The sequence below is a fragment of the Ipomoea nil genome, unplaced genomic scaffold (genome assembly GCF_001879475.1).
Source record: "Ipomoea nil cultivar Tokyo-kokei standard unplaced genomic scaffold, Asagao_1.1 scaffold0715, whole genome shotgun sequence".
NCBI classification, from domain to species: domain Eukaryota; kingdom Viridiplantae; phylum Streptophyta; class Magnoliopsida; order Solanales; family Convolvulaceae; genus Ipomoea; species Ipomoea nil.
The window spans coordinates 197,066-219,712 of NW_017617143.1; the positions used below are offsets into that span (position 1 = coordinate 197,066).

General features: G+C 40.3%; 1 protein-coding gene across 1 annotated transcript; it reads left to right on the forward strand.

Annotated features, from left to right (window-relative positions):
* The first annotated feature begins 446 nt into the window (after positions 1-446).
* Positions 447-1,393, forward strand: LOC109176580 (osmotin-like protein OSML81). Its single transcript, XM_019326042.1, has one exon. It carries the CDS (start codon positions 493-495, stop codon positions 1,171-1,173), a length of 681 nt encoding a protein of 226 aa, XP_019181587.1. The 5' UTR covers positions 447-492; the 3' UTR covers positions 1,174-1,393.
* Positions 1,394-22,647: the final 21,254 nt, after the last annotated feature.

Here is a 22,647-nt window from a genome sequence, read left to right on the forward strand (position 1 = left end):
GATACAGACAATGTTAGTTTGGTAATTACAATGTTTCAAGTTTAATTCTTTGTTAGAGTTCTCTATGGACATTCATAGTTTGAGACAGTATCGGCAATGTTGCAGAAGGCACTAGATGCTACTCAGGCGTCCTAGGCGACCGTCTTGCTAGGCCGATTTTACAACACTAACTACAAGTAACAAGACTGGTTTACCTCCTAGTGATGCTTTGAGATCACAAGATAAATTTCACTCAAAGCAGACTTTTCAATAAGGATTGCAGACTTTCCCGAAATAAATTACAGACATAACGATAGTCAAGTATGGTGTACTCCTATGTTGCAGATTACATGCCATGAAGTGAGGGCAATTAATTGGAATATTTGTTGATTACAACGACTCAACCAATCGATTCTTGAATTGGGTTGACTATTCTCACCCTCAAACTCTATAAATACTTAGCAAAACCCAACTCTTTCCATCACACTAAATTAAAGCATTGAGTTTACCAATATGGATTACTTAGCCACCCTCCCGTTGCTCCTCCTCCTCAGCCTCTTCACGTCCGGCTACGCCGCCACCTTTGAAATCCGCAACAACTGCCAATACACCGTCTGGGCGGCAGCGACGCCAGTTGGCGGCGGCAAGCAGCTCGATCAAGGCCAAAGTTGGACAATTGACGTGCCCGGTGGCACGAGAATGGCACGTATATGGGGCCGCACAAATTGCAACTTTGACGCCAGTGGGAGGGGCTCCTGCGAGACCGGCGACTGCGGCGGCGTGTTGCAGTGCACCGCCTGGGGAAAACCGCCCAACACCCTCGCCGAATTCACACTAACGGGAGACAACAACTTCGACACCATCGACATCTCACTCGTCGACGGATTCAACGTCCCCCTGAACTTTGCCCCCACCAAGCCCGGCGCCGACAAGTGCCATGCAATCTCATGCACGGCTGATGTCAACGGCCAATGCCCCGCCGCTCTGAAAGTCCCCGGCGGCTGTAACAACCCTTGCACCACCTTCGGAGGACAACAATATTGCTGCACCGAGGGACCATGTGGACCTAGTGATTATTCAAAATTCTTCAAGGGCTTATGCCCTGATGCTTATAGTTACCCTCAGGATGATCCAAGCAGCACTTTCGGTTGTCCGGCTGGATCTACTGATTACAGTGTTGTCTTCTGCCCGTGAAGTAGTTAAGTATAGATTAGTGGAAGTATTAATAATGATGTTAAGAATAAAGGCTTCTGCACAGATAACTCAGTTTGTACTCAAGTGGTAGATTGTGTGCAAGAATAAATGGTTCGGTGTAGAATATATAAATAAAGATTATATATGGGATTTGATCGAAATTTGTGTTCGATCAAAACCACAAAGTCATGCAATTAATGAAACTTCCACTTTTCTTTAATTTCTTTTCTTGTATGTTTTGTTTTGTTTTTTCTTTGTTTTCTTTTAATTACAGTTATTATCCCAAACTTACCTTAACCTGGCCTTGTGTTTAGTCGTCTCCTACTATGCCTGAGATTGCTTGTTTAGTTTTTAGATTTTAACTTTAGATTTTTGTGCATTTGAATGAAAAATGAAGAAAGATTGTGATATGATCTTGTATTAATATATAACTACTTAGGGGGTGTTTGGTTCAGGTTATATAACATAACCAAGGGAATGTGACATTCCAAAGCTCACATTCTGGTGTTTGGTTCATATTATCTTAGGGAATCTAACATTCCCAAGGAATGTCACATTCCCTCCACATAGGATTTTGAAGGGAATGTGATTCCCTTTAAAATCTTAGGTAATGTAAGATAACCTTTGTTATGTTAGTTTATATATATATATATATATATATATATATATATATATATATATATATATATATATATATATATATATATATATAATTATTTTTGTAATTATATATATATTTTTATTTTTATTATGTTATGTGAGCATATAAAATAATTTTGTTTCTTAAGTTTAAGATTTTAGTTAATATTTTAAAATCATGTAACTATATATGATACCGTTATCTTATTTATTTATTTTAATTTTTAAATTTATTAAAATATATAAAAATATGTTAAGGATATTATAGTGTGTATAAAAGATAACCCTAAACCAAACATGATTATGTTACATACCCTAATTTTAACCAAACACAGGAATCTAACATTCCCAGTAATCTAACATTCCCAGCAATCTAACATTCCCTAAGGTAATCTGACATTCCGTGAACCAAACGACCCCTTAGAGTGAGTACTCTAAAAATAACGAGAGAGGGGAGCATCAAGAAGAAAAGGGGAGAAGACAAATTAAGTAGATAGAGGATAAGAATGTGTTTAGAAACAAAATGTTTTTTGAAAAATAATTTCTGTTCAATTTTCTAGAGTGATTTTATTTTTGGTTGAAAGTAAAAAAGTGGTATTTTACTGTTCTGTTCAGTTCATTTTTAAAACACATGAACATAATTTATTGTTAAGTTATTTCTTAAAAAATATTTATTATTTTAATGATAAGAATAATTATATATATATATATATATATATATATATATATATATATATATATATATATATATATATATATATATAGATTTTGGTTCCTGTGAAAATAGGTCTTCCCGTGCGGTCAGTGCGGCATACATCATTAGGTATGCATAAATGCACCATACAGTGTCGAGAATACACCAGAATGAAATGCCAAAAAATGCACCACACACAAAAAAATACACCACACATAATGGTGTATTTTCGAACACTGTATGGTGCATTTATGCATACCTAATTGTGTATGTCGCACTGACCACACGGGAAGACCTGTTCTCACAGGATCCTGACCCTATATATGTATATGAAATTATAAATTAAAATTATATTTATAATAGTTATAAAGATTAATGATAATTATAATAAAAAAATGTAAATAAATAATTTTAACCTGTCACTTATTATAATAAAAAATAAATACAATAAAATAATAATTATGAACAAAAGAAATTGAAGAAAAAAAATTATTTATTTTTGGGGAATGTTGGTTTAGTCAGGCTAAGATTATGAACTGATCAGACTCATATTTAATTTGACATTCTATTTTTTTTTTTTTTTGACATTCTTAAATGTAATAACTCTTAAGTAATATCTGGCCCGCACTTTGTCTCTTAATTTGACCGATCTGGTGCGAATGAGGATTAATATGAGTATGGTACGAGCTTCACAATCGTTATGCTATGGACCCGTGTCCAGCATGCATTGTGGACACGGTAACGGTGCCGTTAGTGGCACCGTTATCTTTCAAAATTTCAGACCGCTTTGTTATAAGAGCATATGTTCATAATTTTATTACTATATGTTCATAATTGTAAGTTCATGATGTCAGAGCTATGTGTTCATAATTCCATAATTGTACATTCATAATTGCATAACTGTACATTCATACTTCCATAACTGTACATTCATAATTTAGTAACTGTACATTCATAATTCAATAACTGTAAATTCATAATTTTCGAAGCTCTATGTTCACAATTTCAGAGCTCTATGTTCATAATTTTATCACTATATGTTCATAATTGTAAGTTCATAATGTCAGAGCTCTGTGTTCATAATTCCATAACTTATATTCATAATTCCATAACTGTACATTCATAATTCCATAACTGTACATTAGTAACTCCACAAACGAATAACGCCGTTAACGGCGAGACAAAATCAATTTTTTTAAAACTAGAATGTCACGTTTTCCCTAAAAACGACGTCGTTTTGGACGCGTGTCCACAATGCATTGTGGACACGAGTCCCAGCATAATTTGCGTACGAGCTTAAAGGTGACTCCTATAGTTAGGGCCTGCTTAGGACACCTCATAGCTATTGACAAAATTTTGCCCCCTTTAATAAATTGTAAATCGTGAGTAAATCCTAACAATTTCTTAACTTTCAGTCAAACAGAAAAATGTAATTTTTAACCTTCACTCAAACGCTAGAAAATTAAATTATTTTATGAAAAATGAGTCAATTTTTTAAAATCTTTTTTCAAAAAATATTTTCCAGGTTTCAAACGGACATTAAAATAAATATTTTCACACTAGAAAATTAAATTATTTTCCAGAAAATGAATCATTTTTTTGAAAATTATTTTTTTGAAAAATTTTCCATGTTTCCAAATTGACCTTAAAATAAATATTTTCACACTAGAAAATTAAATTATTTTTCAAAAAAATGAGCCATTTTTTAAAAATTATTTTTCAAAAAATATTTTTCAAGTTTCCAAACAGACCTTAAAATAAATATTTTCTGTTAACTTTATTTTTCTTGAATAATCAAATATTTTTTTTAATACTATTGACCCTATTACAAGACTGTATCTGTTCTATACTTTCTCTATTTACAGCTCAAAGAATGAATACCCACCACCCGGCTTCGATCCTATGACATTTCCTCAAAGAGAGCTACAGAGAAGATGTCGTTGAGCACTAAGTACTTGATAGACTAATCAAATATTAAAAAGTTCAAAATAATTTTCTGAATTTTTAAGCAATCCATAATATTCTATAATGTCAATGTCATGGGTTAAAATGCGAAGTTTAGATGCGTAAGAATATATCATTCCCTTGCCGCCGCTTCTAATTGTCAATGTCCATCAATTACCGTGTGGTGCAAAATTCATTAGTAATCAATTAAACCTTAATTAGGAGACTTATTCAATTTCTTCGACCAACCTTCCAAAATATATACTAACAGCTGTCCTATATTATATTATGAATTGTGTGGTTTCATTCGTCATTTCAAGTTGTCATTGTCAATTTCACACCCCAAATTCTTGTTTTGAATTTTCATGCGCCAGTGACGCACTACGTCCATTTCAATCCTAAACAGAACAGGCAGAGATTTCTGTCTGCTTCTACCCTCCCTTTGCCGCCGCCTATTCTCGATCATCTAGTAAAATAGGAAGAATATGCCTAGTTGCTTCCATAAGCTTTGATTTATGGGAAGTCCGCCACCACTATTTAAATGTGTGCTCTAAGTGAAACTCGTCTTTTTATCTTAGATAGTAAAGGATCACAAGAAGGTAAATCAATCTAATTAAATTGATCATAGCTGGCTGGCTCAAATCAATTAAGAAGATCCATAGACAGCTCCCACATCAAGTCAAACTTAGAACCTTGTATAGTAGTTACCAAATCAACTCTGCGACCAACTTGATTGGGTTGTCTAAAAAAATCTCGGAATTGATTTATATGTATAGGTTTAATGGTGAATACCTAAACAGTTATGAGTATAGTCACGATCATGTGGTGATGGGTTAGGTTATCAATCTATGCAAGTTCAATTTAGCTATTTATACCGAACTAATATTACATGCCAAGTTAACCTAATGTCACTCATTTGAGTGAGACAATAATTGAAAGATATCTTAAGGTAGATATCTTAAGGTTTTGACTTATAGTGAGATTTTACATTTATTATGTTATACATTTATGCTTAACATAGAGTTTTACCTCAACAGTTTCTTGGATAAGTCGGATTGAATGATATGATGAAAACACTCTAAGATAGTAGTTAGGTTATCAATCTTTTAATTTTAATTTAGAAAAAGTATCAAATATGCTAGTGAACTTATTGTTTGTGTGTAATTGAGTCATTGAACTTAAAATGTGTCCAATCAAACAATCAAACAAGCAAAGTATGTGCAATTGAGACCTTTTTGTGTGTGTTTTTTTTTTTTTTTTTTTTTTTTTTTTTTTTTTTTTTTAAGTAATTTGAGTTGAAAACATTTCACCTTTTTTCTCAACTAGTATGGTAGAGGAAAGAACAACTCTAAGTACATACCATGTATGCAATATGTTCAAATTCTCCCTGAAAAAATTTGAAAAATATTCCAATTACACATATTTTGTTTGTTTGATGGTTTAATTGCACACTTTTTAAGTTCAATGACCCAATTGTGCATAACCAATAAATTCGATACAATGTCATATTTGACATTTTTTCCTTAATTTTTAAAGTGAAATGTTATCTTGATTCTTTTTACCACGAATCTTTTAAAAAATAGTATGCACATATTTTTCGAATGTAATTTTGTATGGAATAGAATAGAGCGACTAATATTCTTTATGGGTTATTTCTTTAGTCTTGGTGAGGAGTGCATTATTGAATGATCTTCCTCCCGGCATCATTATCCAACGATAGACTGTGTTTCTCGTACAACATGGGTCCTTATAATAATGGCAAACTAGTTACTTTCTTCGGAATTATCTCTTTTATCTTGATTAAAAAAAAATTGTTGGGCATAGGCTTGGATAGTCGAGTCCACTGTAATGCAATCGAAGTGTGGCTCTGACTGTAACGCAAATATAAAAAAATAAAATTTTACATTTGTTACTAGTTATAATTTTTGAGATAATAATGATTAGTTTTTAATTTAAGAATTGATATCATGAAAGTATTAAAAAGAGATTATTAGACAGAGACTTAAAAAGATTAAATTGTAAAATTTTAGGTACTCAACCATGATAAGTAGATAATGTTATATTCTCTAATAATAAATATATTATCTTGTCTAGCAACATTATCGCTAAGGGGCTGCGATATTGTTTTATGATCTTGACTAGTATGCACATGAATGAAGCCATCAAACCAAAAATTTCAAACACGTAAATCCCATACATCAAGACTTCATTGCAAACATATATTAGATGAGATGACTTTATAATCATCCTGATTATTTGTGCACCCGCGTGGTATATGAACTGCAACAATGGCCTCTATTAATAGGTTACAGCAATAGTCATTTCGTCTATTCCTATCAGTTCTTACGAAATGTAATTTGATCACGATTATTTCGTTACAAAACACGTTCTTCTAGGAGGCGTACGTGATATATGCCGTGTTAGAGCATCCCAAAATGGGAATTTTGAACCAGATTTTGAGAAATTATGGTAAGATGGAGGAAAGAGAGAAAGGGTGGGGTGGTCCTGCAAAAATAAAAATTTTGCAGAAATAGTAGGGCCCACTGTAGGAGAGAATGCTGCGCCACGTGAGGCGCAATTCTCACGCCTAATCACACCTGGGCGCGTAAATATAAATTTTTTTGTTTTTTTTTTCATTTTCAAATTTTATTTATTTATTTTCTCCCCTCCAATTTTCTTTTTCCTAATCACACCTGTAAAATTCTCTCAAAATCTTCACATTATTGAGGATGCCCTTACGTGATATTTCTACATAACACGGCTCACAAGCAACCATGTTATGTGCACACTGCACTACAATGGTCATGTCACACTGCATCCTCTATAAATAGGTTGTACCAACAGTCATTTCGTCTATTCATATCAGTTGATATGAGAAGTAATTTCATCCTGATCATTTAGTATCTTCAGATTTTTTGGGTTAGATTTTAGTGAGGATTCAGAGAAATTATCAGTATGGTATGTATCTTCTTTTTGTATCTGAACATTTCTTGAACATTAATTTCGGTCCATATGTATTAAAAGAGAATACATATGTTGCATTTGTTGGACGTCGACTGGGAGTGTATGCATGATAATTAGGAAGATGCCAAAGCGCATGTCCACTGATTTAGCGACAATTTGTATAAATCTTTCCCATTTAGAGAATAAATTGTTCAAGCTTTCAACAAATTCATGAAAAAGCAAAGTGATTCATAGCATAATGTTAGGACATCAACTACTAGTTCTTCTAATTCAACATCCACTTATGATAGTTCAAGAAATCCTAGACTGATGGGGATTTTGATACGTGTACAGAATGAGTTAGCTGAAAAATCATGAACATATGATGAGAATGGATGTAATTTGTGAAGAATTTAAACAAATATTTTCGAAATAAATATCAAATATATATATATATATATATATATATATATATATATATATATATATATATATATATATATATATATAGCTCTAAGTGTGTCAACAACCTTAGTCCCCAGCAAACAAGGCAACATATTTCTCCATGGCAAAGCGCAGTGATGGATATTTTTACTTCATATTCACTACACGTTCAAAGTAACGTACATTTTGGCAATGTAGTGGAATTTTATATCCCTACACATAATGAGAAAATGTTCCCTATTTTCACTTTTTGTAGAGATATTGATAGTACCGGTCTCATCTTTCATAGTGCAGGTGGTTTTTTTTTTTTTTTTTTTTTTTTTTTTTTTTTTTTTTTTTTATTGACAATATTACTAATATTATATATTTGTACTGTGTTTGTGAGCATATAGCCATTACTGTGCAATCCAACTATTAGCTTAGGCTTTTAGTTGAGATGGAGCACATGCTTCAATTTGGTATTAGAGCTAGACCTAAGGTCATGGGTTCGAATCTTAGCGTTACTCGTAAGCGATTACGGTTTACCGGTCCACGTGTTGTTTGGGAGATGGAGTGAATTTGGGATTTCACAACGAAGTGGCACGATAATATCTCAAAAACATTACTGAACAACATCACATTTTGACCAGAACTTAAAAGACCTCGCGGGGCCCTAGGACCCGCTGTAACACCCCGTAATTTTGAAACTTTTTAAAACTTATATAACGAAGGTGAATTCTCATTAAATCCCATAATCAAACATAATAATTTTAATATAGATCGATTTTGTACATAAAAAAACACTACTGAACAACATCACATTTTGACCAGAACTTAAAAGACCTCACGGGACCCTGGGACCCGCTGTAACACCCCGTAATTTTGAAACTTTTTAAAACTTATATAACGAAGGTGAATTCTCATTAAATCCCATCATCAAACATAAGAGTGCGGGGTGCTATGCCACATCTGAGCTGGAGAACTCAGATGCACAGGCTAAACTAACTAAATATCCTTAAAGCAATGTGAATACATAATCATGGCACGCAGGCCAAAAGGGAAACTAACTAATCTACGCTCCGGATCTCTAGCGCGCTCCGGGATCTACTCATCTGTGCCTGAAAGCCAAATATATCTGTTCAGCGAATGATGCTGGTAACCCACTCCAACGCGTTGAAATACAATATAGATAGTTATATATATAGATATACGAAAACCATTTTGAAGCAGGAAGATATATACTTAGGAGACTCTAGCTTTAAAACCAGGGATAGACTCAACAGATAGGGGTAAGAACATCAAATAGGGATAATCAGTTATATAGAGATAGTATCATAAAGAGCATATATTTAAGGTCACAATTCACTTTCAAATCATTCGTACCATCTTTCAATCATCATTCACATCACACAAGCACACTTTGGTGGCGCCACGGGACCAATCGCATGCCCCGAACATGAGGGTTAGTGCATATAGCACTAACACGGTGTGACACCCCGAAATCCAAATCGGTTAAGCGATTAATTAAGTAATTAATCCTATTTCAATCTGTAATTTAATTCCTTAAATTCCTGAAATTTAATAGTCGGGAACTAGTAATTGACTAGTCAACCCCATAGTCAAAGTTGTACCTTGAGCTTTATAAGGAGTTCCCTTGTTCCTTACTCCTTTCCATGTTAGTAAGGGTATTATTGACCTTTCACCTTGTGTTAGTATTGTAACCTAACCTAGTGAGAACACCTCATTTCTATCCTTACACTTTCCAAAATCCTAGCTCCATCTTCTCTCTGAAAAGGTGGATAGCTTTTCTTCCAAGCCAAGTTGAAGCTTTGTCAAGACTTCAAGAGTTGTCTCCAAGATTCTACCTTTCATACATTTGGGCATCTAGGAGGGTAAGATCCATGTTCATCTTGAGTTTTTAGTGTTCTCTTAGGTGTCTTTTCTTAAAGATAGGATCTTTATGATCTTTTGGTATGTTCTTTGTAATTTTGCATTTCCTCTTTTTAATCAGATTAACTGGATTAATCAAATGATGAAATGGACTGACTGATTCAGCGATGAAGTCAGTCAGTGATAACAGATCATAGAGATGTTTAAAGAAGAGATAACAGCACAAAGCAAGACACACACGATGTTTACCCAGTTCGATACAGTGTGTATCTACATCTGGGGGACGATCACATAGGCGTTCAATCCACTAAATCATAATCTAATGTACAAAGGTAGAGAAACAATAATCTCACCCAAGTGCCCCACACAAGGTACATACCCAATCTACACAGGTTTAATGGATTGTTGAAGATGGAGAGCCATGCATACAGAAGTCCAATGAAATCCCTTCACTTGGAGAGCCAACTCTGATGCAGTCCACTTCAATGACGCTCTTTATAGTTGTTCCCACAACAGTGTGATCACAGTGTCCTTTCGTTTAAGCAGCAGTGATTCTTCTCAAGTTCGTCATCTTAATCACCATGAACATGTTGTATTGAGAAGATGCATGATAATCAAAGATCTAATCTCATAAAACTGATGTGGAGTGTTTCTTCTCACAAGAGGCGTAACCCTAATTCACTTCGAATGAGGATACTTATAGATCCGTCGATAGAACACTCCTTGCATAGATGTCTTTAATTGTAGATGATAGGACAATATTTGAAGAATGTAATCTTAAAGATTCGGTCCAAACTTTTCCAAAGCAGATACGCTGATCTTCTTTCCAAATCTGTCTTCTGTAAACCGCGTACAGCTTTTAAGTAAACAGCTTCTTAAATCAGATCATCAGTGTCAGTCCTTCTGTTGTTGCTTCTGATTGATCAGTCTTCTGTAGACCTGAACGGACACTAAGCTAAATCTATCTTAGTATGCCATAGTAATATTGCCAATTATAAGATGGGGTTTTTGAACAATTAAAATCACTAACATTGTTGAAGTGGGTTTGGAAGGTGGGCTTTGATAGGAGCTTGGTGTAACACCCCGAAATTTTTCAACTTTTAAGACTTATATAATAAAGGTAAATGCTCATTAAATCCCAAGATATAACATAAAGAGTACGGGGTGCTATGCCACACCTGAGCTAGAGAACTCAGGTGCACAGGCTAACTAACTAATATCCTCAATAATGTAAATGCATAAGCATGGCACGCAGGCCGAAAGGGAAACTATCTACTTCTACGCTCCAAGACTCTAGCGCGCTCCAGTGTCTACTCCTCAGTGCCTGAAAGCCAAATATATCTGTTCAGCGAGAGATGCTGGTAACCCACTCCAACGCGTTGAAATACAGTACATATAGATATATACACAGATATAAGAAAAACAATTTCGAAGCATGAAGATATATCCTAAGAGACTGTAGCTTTTAAAGCAGGGAATAGACTCGACAGATAGGGATAAGCACAGTCAACAGTCATACGATTCACAAGCATAGGGAACAGACTCGACAGATAAGCACAGTCAATAGTCATAACCAAGCATATACGATTTACTAGCATGTATCCTATGGTCATGATTTCATAGCATTTATAACATCAAACCATCCATATCTCATCACATAGCACACTTTGATGGCGCCACAGGACCAATCGCATGCCCATACATGAGGGTCAGCGCATATAGCTCTGACACGGCCCCGCAGCACCCTGCCCCGTATCGCAACACGGAGGGGACGATCGCAACCGACCAATGAACCGCAACTCATCATATTGTTTGATCGCAACCAAACAGTGGACCGCAGCCCAAGAGTAGTCATCTGACCGCAGCCAGGAATATGAACCGTAACTCATGTAAAATGTTTGATCGCAACCAAACGGTGGCACGCAGCCCAAGAGTGTAAATCTGACCGCAGCCAGCTTCTGAACCGCAGCTCAGGAATAACCAATTTGATCGCAACCAAATTGGGGTATCATGCACACATAACACATAGCAAACACATGCAACCCACATTGACACATTAGGAAGGGGGAGAAATCGTATAACGAAACATATGCGTGATCATCCACATACTAAGAATAATCCTAAGGGGTTCATACTTCTTACACCTAGGCCCACGGGATACCAATTCAACTAGCATGTAATATATAAGACTCATTCAACCTACGAATGGTACCCGAAACATCAAACTAGACATAGGCACGATAGACGGAGTCCGTTTGGACACCACGAGGGTCGGGGGAACATCAAACGGGGAAGCCAGGAACCCGAAGTGGGACTATTTCCAGCGGGTAGCCGGTGGGTGAAGGGTCACACGCCGGCTGCCCGCTGGCGACGAATTTCCGGGTAGCGGGTGCCCGGCGGGCAGTCGCCTGCCCGCTGCCGGCTACGCCAAACCTGGCCACGGGTAGGTGGCGGGTCCCCTACCCCCACCTACCCCCCACTGAATCTTTTTCACAAATAACGCCCCGGGAACCTTTGTGAAACCCGAAACCATGCTTAGACACCTTTCAACGTAATTGATGACAACACGTAGATAATTAACGGATCAAAAGCAAGAAACATACGGCACATATCCTATCATGCTTTCTACACATAATTGACACCCAAACATGCGAATTCCCACCCAATATATCAAGAATAACACCACACGAGTTTCACGATACATCCTAGGGCTCTAATTACATTTAAATCATCAAGAACGCAATTCATCTTTTAACATTAAGCAACAATGTGATTATCAAGAATATCACACAATCATTAGGAATCTAGGTGTATCAAGAATATCACACAATCATCAAGAATCTCTTTCCATCATCAAGATTATCATTGAGTTCGGGGTAGCGTTCCCTCATCGCTTCCTTGAGTTCCCATGTTGCTTCCTCGGTCCTATGATTGGTCCAGAGGACTTTTACCATTTCTATGGCTCGACGACGGGTGGTTCTTGTCTTGGTGTCCAGGATTCTTACGGGGTTTTCTTCGTATGCTAGTGACTCGTCGAGGTCCACAACCTCGGGTTGTAGCACGTGGCTTGGGTCATGCACGTATTTCTTTAGCTGGGATATGTGGAATACGTTGTGTACCCGTTCTAGTTCGATGGGTAGAGCGAGGCGGTAGGCTAGGTTCCCGACTCTTTCTACGATTTCATAGGGGCCGATAAATCGAGGGCTGAGCTTTCCTTTTCTTCCGAATCTCATTACCCCTCGTGTGGGTGAGATTCTCAACCAGACCTTGTCCCCGGGGCTGAATTGGGCTTGTTTTCTCCTTAAGGTCGGCGTAGGATTTCTGGCGGTCCTGGGCAGCCTTCATTCTTTCTTGGATGTGCTTGACTTTGGTTATGGTGTCTTGTAGGTATTGGGGCCCTAGTGTTACTGGGTCGACCATGTCTTCCCAACATAAGGGGGTTCTACACCTTTGTCCGTATAGAGCTTCATAGGGTGCCATACGAATGCTTGTGTGGTAGCTGTTGTTGTACGAGAATTCAATGAGGTCTAGATGTTCTTCCCATGTCCCTTGAAAGTCTAACACGCAGGCTCTTAGCATGTCTTCGAGAGTCTGAATGGTTCTCTCGGTTTGGCCGTCAGTGGTGGGGTGGAAGGCAGTGCTTAGTTTTAGTTGTGTCCCCAAGGCTGATTGCAGCGATTTCCAAAACTGTGAGAGGAACCTGGAGTCTCTATCGGACACAATGTTTCGGGGAATTCCGTGGTACTTCACCACCTGGTTCAGGTAGGCTTGGGCCAGTTGTGTCATTGTCCATGTTTCCTTCATGGCAATGAATCGTGCCGTTTTGGTGAGCCGGTCTACTATGACCCAAATTTTATCCTTGCCGGTTTTTGTTAGAGGTAACCCCCCGACGAAGTCCATGGATATGGAATCCAACTTGCCTTGTGGTATCTCAAGGGGTTGTACGAGTCCCTTGGGCTTGCATCGTTCGGCCTTCACCCTTTGGCAGTTCAGGCATTTGGCCACGAAATCCGCAATTTCCTTTTTCATATTAGGCCACCAAAACGACTTCTTCACATCTTGGTATAGTTTGTCACCCCCTGGGTGAACTGAGTATGGGGAGTTGTGTCCCTCCTCCAAGATTTGTTGTTTTAAGTGGGGATGCGTTGTGGGCACGCACCACCTACCTTGGTAGCGGAGACTGCCATCTTCGTGTATTTTGAAGGGTCCTTCCTTTCCCTGGGTTAGGTCGAGACGAATTTTATCTAGTTCCAGATCCTGTTGTTGTCCCGTTTTGATTTCTTCGAAGAGTGTGGGTATGATTTGGGTGTTGAATAGGTGGATCTCGGGGTGGGTTTGATCTTGCTCTATTATTTCTAAGTTTAGCTTCTGGAAGTCTCTGTACAGCTGGTCTGGTAGGACCCAGGTGGCGTTGAGGGAGTGGTTAGTCTTCCTGCTTAGGGCGTCTGCCACGATGTTAGCTTTTCCCTCGTGGTACTGGATGTCTAGGTCGTAGTCTTTTATGAGCTCTAGCCACCTTCGTTGCCTCATGTTTAGGTCTTTCTGGGTGAAGATGTATTTTAGGCTTTTATGGTCTGTGTAAATCTTGCATTGTACTCCGTATAGATAATGCCTCCAAATTTTCAGTGCGAATACGATAGCGGCTAGCTCGAGGTCGTGGGTGTGGTAATTTTCTTCGTGGGTTTTGAGTTGCCTAGATGCGTACGCTATCACCTTGCCTTTTTGCATTAGTACGCACCCCAACCCCTTTTTGGACGCGTCACTGAAGACCTCGAACCCTTCCACCCCGGAGGGGATGGCTAGTACGGGTGCCGTGGTTAGCTTATCCTTCAATTCCTGAAAGGCTGTGGCGCAGTTGTCGTCCCATCGGAAGGGGGTCTCCTTTTTCATGAGTCTGATGAGAGGTTGAGCTATCTTGGTAAAGTCGGGTACAAACCTCCTGTAGTAGCCAGCCAAGCCCAGGAAGCTTCGGACCTCTGAAAGTGAACTCGGTGTGGTCCATTCCTTAACGGCATGGACTTTGGCGGGGTCCACCTTAATTCCTTCTTTGGTTATTACGTGGCCTAGGAGGGCTACGCTATCTTTCCAGAATTCGCATTTGGAGAACTTGGCGTATAGCTGGTGTTCTCTTAGAGTTTGTAAGGTTATGCGGAGGTGCCTTTCATGTTCTTCCTTGTTTCGGGAGTAGACTAGGATGTCGTCAATGAATACAATGACGAAGTCATCCAGGTGGGGTCGGAATACTCGGTTCATGAGGTCCATGAATATGGCGGGTGCGTTGGTGAGTCCGAAGGGCATTACGGTAAATTCGTAGTGGCCGTAACGTGTTCGGAAGGCCGTTTTCTGAATGTCCGGTTTGGCCACTTGTATTTGGTGATATCCGGATCTTAGGTCAATTTTCGAGAACACCCCTGCCCCCTTAAGCTGATCGAACAAGTCATCAATTCGGGGAAGGGGGTACCTATTCTTTATTGAGACTTGATTAAGTTCCCTGTAGTCGATGCACAGGCGCATGCTCCCATCTTTCATTTTAACGAATAGTACTGGTGCTCCCTATGGGGAGGTGCTGGGGCGGATGTAACCTTTATCTAGTAGTTCCTGAAGTTGCGTTTTCAGTTCCTTCATTTCTTTTGGTGCTAGCCTGTATGGTGGTTTAGAGATCGGGGCAGCGCCAGGTACGAGGTCTATTGTGAACTCGACTTTCCTGGCCGGGGGTGCCCCGGGAATCTCGTCTGGGAAGACGTCGGTGAATTCGTTTTTTACTGGAATGGTTTGTGGTTCGGGTGTTTTGGTGTTGAGGTCCTCGACCGAGCATAGGAAGGCCTCGCTTCCTTGGTTTAGGTATTTCTTTATTTTCACCATGTTTACAAGTTTGATCTCTGGACCCTGGCGGGTTCCATGGTACGACACCCTTTTACCGTTTGGTCCCCGTAGGACCACTTTTTATTCTCCGCATAGGATTTGTGCTTGGAATTTCCCTAGCCAGTCCATGCCCAAGATCACTTGCACCCCATCCAGTCTGAACTGTATTAAGTTGTTGGGAAATTCCACTCCTTGGATGGTGATCATTATGTTCTGGTACATGCGGTCGCACTTTATGATTTCGCCGGAGGTCACTTTGACCTGGAGTCGGACTTTGGTGCTGGTGTTAAGGCCGTGTTGAGTGGCGAATTCGGTTGCTATAAATGAGTTGGTAGCCCCCGAATCAAATAGTATAGTGGCGGGGGTGGCGTGTACTAGGAAGGTTCCGGAGACTATGTTGCTGTCTCCGATCCTGGCTTTGCTTAGGGTAAGGATTCTTCCTTGAATGGTTGGCGTTGCGACCTTGTGGGGTGAGACGGTCCTGGGGTTTTTAGGCCATCGGGTGGGAATTGTGTGACTCCCCTCAGGTTTCCTTTTGTATCCCAGGTGTGTCTCCCGGGGTTGGTTTGATACTTGTTGTAGTTGGAATGCCTTGGCATAGGCTTCCCCGAGGGTTCTCGGTTCTTGTGTGGCCAGGGCTTTCTGGTGTTCGGGATCAAGGCTTGTTATGAACTTCTTGACCTTGCTCATCTCGGTGAGCACCAGCTCGGGGGTGAGGCGAGCCAGTCTGCGGAATTGCTGGTAGTATTCCGTGATCGGGGCTGCCCCTTGTTTTAGGTGGAGGAACTCTTCGTATATGGTGGCTTTTAGATGGTTGGGGTAGAATTGTTCTCGTAGTCGTGTTTTTAGGGTTTCCCAGTTGAATTCGGGGCTTTGTTCGTATGTGGGTCTTTCATGAGCCCACCAGGTGTCGGCCTCGTGTCTGAAGTAGAAGGAGGCTATTCTTACTTGGTGGTTTTCCGGGCATCTGGTTGCCCTGAATATCTTGTCAAAAGTCCCGATCCATTCCTCGAGGGTCGTGGGGTCTTCGTTCCCCAAGAAGATGGGTGGTTGGTGTGCCGAGACTTGGTGGTGGATTTCCAAGTTCTCGTTTGTTGGTGATGGCTGGGGAACGGTAATACTTAGTGCCTGGGTAATTTGGGCCAGGCGTTGCAGATTCTCAGTCAAGAATTCCTGGGTGGGGAGTTTCGGTGTTTCTACCTGTTTCCTTTTTGGCGCCATCCTGGTGTTCATGGGTTGATGTTATTTTGCATTCTTACCTTGATGCGATAAGCAGAGGGGGAGTTTTCTTTAAATAAGTGAGGGAGGGTTATGTGTAGGTTTCACACCTCACCGCGCGTCCTAAGGTTCCTGAGTCCTATGTTCCTAAATACTTAGAGTTCAAGCCTATTGTCTTAAAGTCTAGTTTAAGAGTCTTATCCTAGGGTCAAACTTAGGCTCTGATACCAACTATAACACCCCGAAATTTTTCAACTTTTAAGACTTATATAATAAAGGTAAATGCTCATTAAATCCCAAGATATAACATAAAGAGTACGGGGTGCTATGCCACACCTGAGCTAGAGAACTCAGGTGCACAGGCTAACTAACTAATATCCTCAATAATGTAAATGCATAAGCATGGCACGCAGGCCGAAAGGGAAACTATCTACTTCTACGCTCCAAGACTCTAGCGCGCTCCAGTGTCTACTCCTCAGTGCCTGAAAGCCAAATATATCTGTTCAGCGAGAGATGCTGGTAACCCACTCCAACGCGTTGAAATACAGTACATATAGATATATACACAGATATAAGAAAAACAATTTCGAAGCATGAAGATATATCCTAAGAGACTGTAGCTTTTAAAGCAGGGAATAGACTCGACAGATAGGGATAAGCACAGTCAACAGTCATACGATTCACAAGCATAGGGAACAGACTCGACAGATAAGCACAGTCAATAGTCATAACCAAGCATATACGATTTACTAGCATGTATCCTATGGTCATGATTTCATAGCATTTATAACATCAAACCATCCATATCTCATCACATAGCACACTTTGATGGCGCCACAGGACCAATCGCATGCCCATACATGAGGGTCAGCGCATATAGCTCTGACACGGCCCCGCAGCACCCTGCCCCGTATCGCAACACGGAGGGGACGATCACAACCGACCAATGAACCGCAACTCATCATATTGTTTGATCGCAACCAAACGGTGGCACGCAGCCCAAGAGTGTAAATCTGACCGCAGCCAGCTTCTGAACCGCAGCTCAGGAATAACCAATTTGATCGCAACCAAATTGGGGTATCATGCACACATAACACATAGCAAACACATGCAACCCACATTGACACATTGGGAAGGGGGAGAAATCGTATAACGAAACCTATGCGTGATCATCCAAATACTAAGAATAATCCTAAGGGGTTCATACTTCTTACACCTAGGCCCACGGGATACCAATTCAACTAGCATGTAATATATAAGACTCATTCAACCTACGAATGGTACCTGAAACATCAAACTACACATAGGCACGATAGACGGAGTCCGTTTGGACACCATGGCGGTCGGGGGAACATCAAACGGGGAAGCCAGGATCCCGAAGTGGGACTATTTCCAGTGGGTAGTCGGTGGGTGAAGGGTCACACGCCGGCTGCCCGCTGGCGACGAATTTCCGGGCAGCGGGTGCCTGGCGGGCAGTCGCCTGCCCGCTGCTGGCGACGCCAAACCTGGCCGCGGGTAGGTGGCGGGTCCCCTACCCCCACCTACCCCCCACTGACTCTTTTTCAGATATAACGCCCCGGGAACCTTTGTGGAACCCGAAACCATGCTTAGACACCTTTCAACGTAATTGATGACAACACGTAGATAATTAACGGATCAAAAGCAAGAAACATACGGCACATATCCTATCATTCTTTCTAAACATAATTGACACCCAAACATGCGAATTCCCACCCAATATATCAAGAATAACACCACACGAGTTTCACGATACATCCTAGGGCTCTAATTACATTTAAATCATCAAGAACACATTTCATCTTTTAACATTAAGCAACAATGTGATTTATCAAGAATATCACACAATCATTAGGAATCTAGGTTTATCAAGAATATCACACAATCATCAAGAATCTCTTTCCATCATCAAGATTATCAAGATTACCCAAGAAATCATAACATAAATTATCAAGATCACACCATCAATATCATAACCGAATCATCAATACACAAGAATGTAGAGGGATGCCTAGAGGGAGATCATAACTAAGAAAATAGGTTTTGTTGAGACATGGGTTACCTCTTAGCCTTAATTGATTTCCTTGGCTAAGAAGGGTCTTTCTCTAAGTCTTTCTTCTTTCTTGATTTCTCCTAGAGGAATTCTTCGAACTCCTTTGTGTGGTGAGAGATTATTGTGGTGGGGGTTTCTAGGTGCCTCCTATGTCCCCTATTTATATATCTAAGAGTCCTAATTAGGGCCCAAATACTATAGGCTTGCTACTCTATTCCTTTTAGGACTAGGGGTTGGGTTTAGAGATGAGGGCCCACGGACTATGGTGGGCCTTTTCCTAATTAATTATTGTAATTTAATTCTTTCTTTGAATAATTGGTTAAATGATTAATTGAGTTTAGGGGTCGTAACACGGGGTGTTACACTTGGTGTTGTGTTAAGTGAAGGTTTTTGGTCTACAAGAGGTAACACATGCTCTACAAAACCTATTTTTCTTACCTATTTGATATTTCTTGGATTCTACATGTGTTTTGCTATGAAATGTGAGTGTTTATGCATTGTCTTGTGAAAATGCATATCTAGAGCTTGTGTTTAGGGTTCTTGTATGCCATTGCTTGGCTATTCCTTTGATTCAAGTCATTTTGTTGTATTTGGTGAGATTTGGCATGTTTTGGACTTCAATTTGAGCTTGGAGTTGAAAATCCCCGAAGGGATTGTTTTGGGCATAGGGATGTACTCGCGGGTGGAACGGAGGGTAGAGCCCTACCCGCCGCCCCACCCGCGGGAACGTAGCTTGTCGGTGTTGGTACCCGCGGGCAGGACCACGGGTAGGGGCCTACCCGTGGGTCCACTGGCGGGGAACATGTTGGTTTTGTTGGGGGATTTGTTCCCCGTGATTCTTTTGACTCGGTATTTAGTCTTTTGACTTCCCGTTGTTCTTTTGTGGAACTATTTGAGCGTCCTCTTGATGTTTCGTATGTCTAGAACTATATGGTAGGAATCCATGTAGGTTTTGGTGTCTTGAATCGTGCTAAGTGTTCAACATTGTGCTTCGTTGGACCGTGATGAGTCTTGTGTGTTCTTCAGAACTACGTTTGGTTTACCCGTTTGTTAAGCATGCTAGTTCAGTGTTTAAATGCTAGCATGTGTGTTGTTTGTACCTTCCTATTGGTTGATGATAACTTGTGTTAGTCATCGTTGTTGTTGTTGGACTGTGATCCATTCCTTGATTGAGTATGGTTTCATATCTTCGTTGTGATCCGTTGATTGATTCCTGTTGAGGTGTGATGTGTGTGTGGCTTTACCTGGATTGCACGATTAGTGGTATGGGACACTAGTCACCAAGGTATTGCAGTAGTCCTCGTGGTGGCCATGACGTGATTATGGAGCTATGGCCTTTGTGTAAGGTTCACATGTTTATTTCAGGGATAACATGTGTTATCCAGGGCATATGTTGCCGTGTGTGATCGGTACCCTCGTGTACTATGAAATTGGTGGTCTTGTTGGTGGTTTGTTGGTGGGGGATGACGGTCCCAGGAGGGAAAAGGTTGGACTAAGAAGTACAGGGGTCCTGGAGGTAATGGTTAGAAGAAGAAATAAGGTTGGGGGTAGCCATAAGGTTGGAACTGGGCATAAGGAAGGCATATCGACTCGTGATGGGTGATGTCACGAGGGCTTGTGTGTAGCCGTTGTTGTGAGTTCTCTTCTTGTGACGTGTGTAGTCACAAAGGCATGTGTTGCCTGTGCATGTGTTGCCGTTTGTTGTGTCTTATTCCTTTGAGTTATGCATGTCGGGTATTAATCTATTGTGTGATGATAGATTATACCTTGAGACTTCTTGTGAGTTGTTGTTGTTCTTTGAGGTCTTGGGATGTGTTCCCGTGTTCTTGTTGAGAGTGTTGAGTCTTATGTTAACTATTACTCTTGGTTTTGGACTTATATATATGTATTCCGTTTCGAAAATGGCTTTACAAACTTATATCTTATCTATGTATGATATTTCACATGTATTGGTGGGTTACCAGCATTATTCGCTGACCGGGCGTCGTCCCATGTTTTTATATGCTTCTTTCAGGTGATGCTTAGACGAGTGCGCGGTCTAGTGCCTGCTAGCATAGTTTTCCCTTTGTGTTTTGTGGCCTGTGAGCCAATATAGACGTAGAACTCTATTGGATGATTGTAGATTTAAACAATGCAGATTTAACCTGTGCGTTCACCCTTGGGTGAGCGTGGCATCGCACCCCGTTTCCCTCGTTTTATATATATCTTATCTTTCAGTCTTCTGTTGTGTTTGGTGTTTTGGTTTAAGTTATCTGCATGTTTTAAGGCTTTAAATAGCTTGTTTTTTAGGGTGTGTTACACACGGCCCCACAACACCCTACCTCATACCGCAGCATGAAGGGGTTGATCGCAACCAACCGTATAGACCGCCGCTAGTTCGACGGCAGATCACAGCCCTACACACCGCTGACGCGCTCAGTCGGTGGACTGCGATCCTCTTTTGGGAACTACGACCCTACATGTAACACCCCGTGTTACGAACCCTAAAACCAATTAATCATTTAACCAATTGTCCAAAGAAAGAATTAAATTACAATAATTAATTAGGAAAAGGCCCACCATAGTCCGTGGGCCTCACCTCTAAAAACCCAACCCCTAGTCCTAAAAGGAATAGAGTTAGCAAGCCTATAGTATTTGGGCCCTAATTTGGACTCTTAGATATATAAATAGAGGACATAGGAGGCACCTAGAGCCCCCACCACAATAATCTCTCACCACAGAAGGAGCTCCAGGAATTCCCATAGGAGAAATCAAGAAAGAAGGAAGACTTAGAGAAAGACCCTTCATAGCCAAGGAAATTAATTAAGGCTAAGAGGTAACCCATGTCTCAACAAAACCTATTTTCTTAGCTATGATCTCCCTCTAGACATCCCTCTACATTCTTGTGTATTGATGATTCAGTTATGATATTAATGGTGTGATCTTGATAATTGATGTTATGATTTCTTGGGTAATCTTGATAATCTTGATGATGGAAAGAGATTCTTGATGATTGTGTGATATTCTTGATAAACCTAGATTCCTAATGATTGTGTGATATTCTTGATAAATCACATTGTTGCTTAAAAGATGAACTGCGTTCTTGATGATTTAAATATAATTAGAGCCCTAGGATGTATCATGAAACTTGTGTGGTGTTATTCTTGATATATTGGGTGGGAATTCGCATGTTTGGGAGTCAATTATGTTTAGAAAGCATGATAGGATATGTGCCGTATGTTTCTTGCTTTTGATCCGTTAATTGTCTACGTGCTGTCATCGATTGCGTTTAAAGGTGCCTAAGCATGGTTTCGGGTTCCACAAAGGTTCCCGGGGCGTTATTTGTGAAAAAGATTCAGTGGGGGGTAGGGGACCCGCCACCTACCCGCGGCCAGGTTTGGCGTCGCTGGCATCGGGCAGCCGGCGGGCAGGCGACTGCCCGCCGGGCACCCGCTGCCCGGAAATTCGTCGCCGGCGGGTGACCCTTCACCCACCGGCTACTCGCTGGAAATTGTCCCACCTCGGGATCCCGGCTTCCCCGTTTGATGTTCCCCCAACCCCCGTGGTGTCCCAACGGACTCCGTCTATCGTGCCTATGTCTAGTTTGATGTTTCGGGTACCATTCGTAGGTTGAATGAGTCTTATGTATTACATGCTAGTTGAATGGGTATCCCGTTGGCCTAGGTGTAAGAAGTATGAACCCCTTAGGATTATTCTTAGTATGTGAATGATCACGCATAGGTTTCGTTATACGATTTCTCCCCCTTCCCAATGTGTCAATGTGGGTTGCATGTGTTTGCTATGTGTTTTG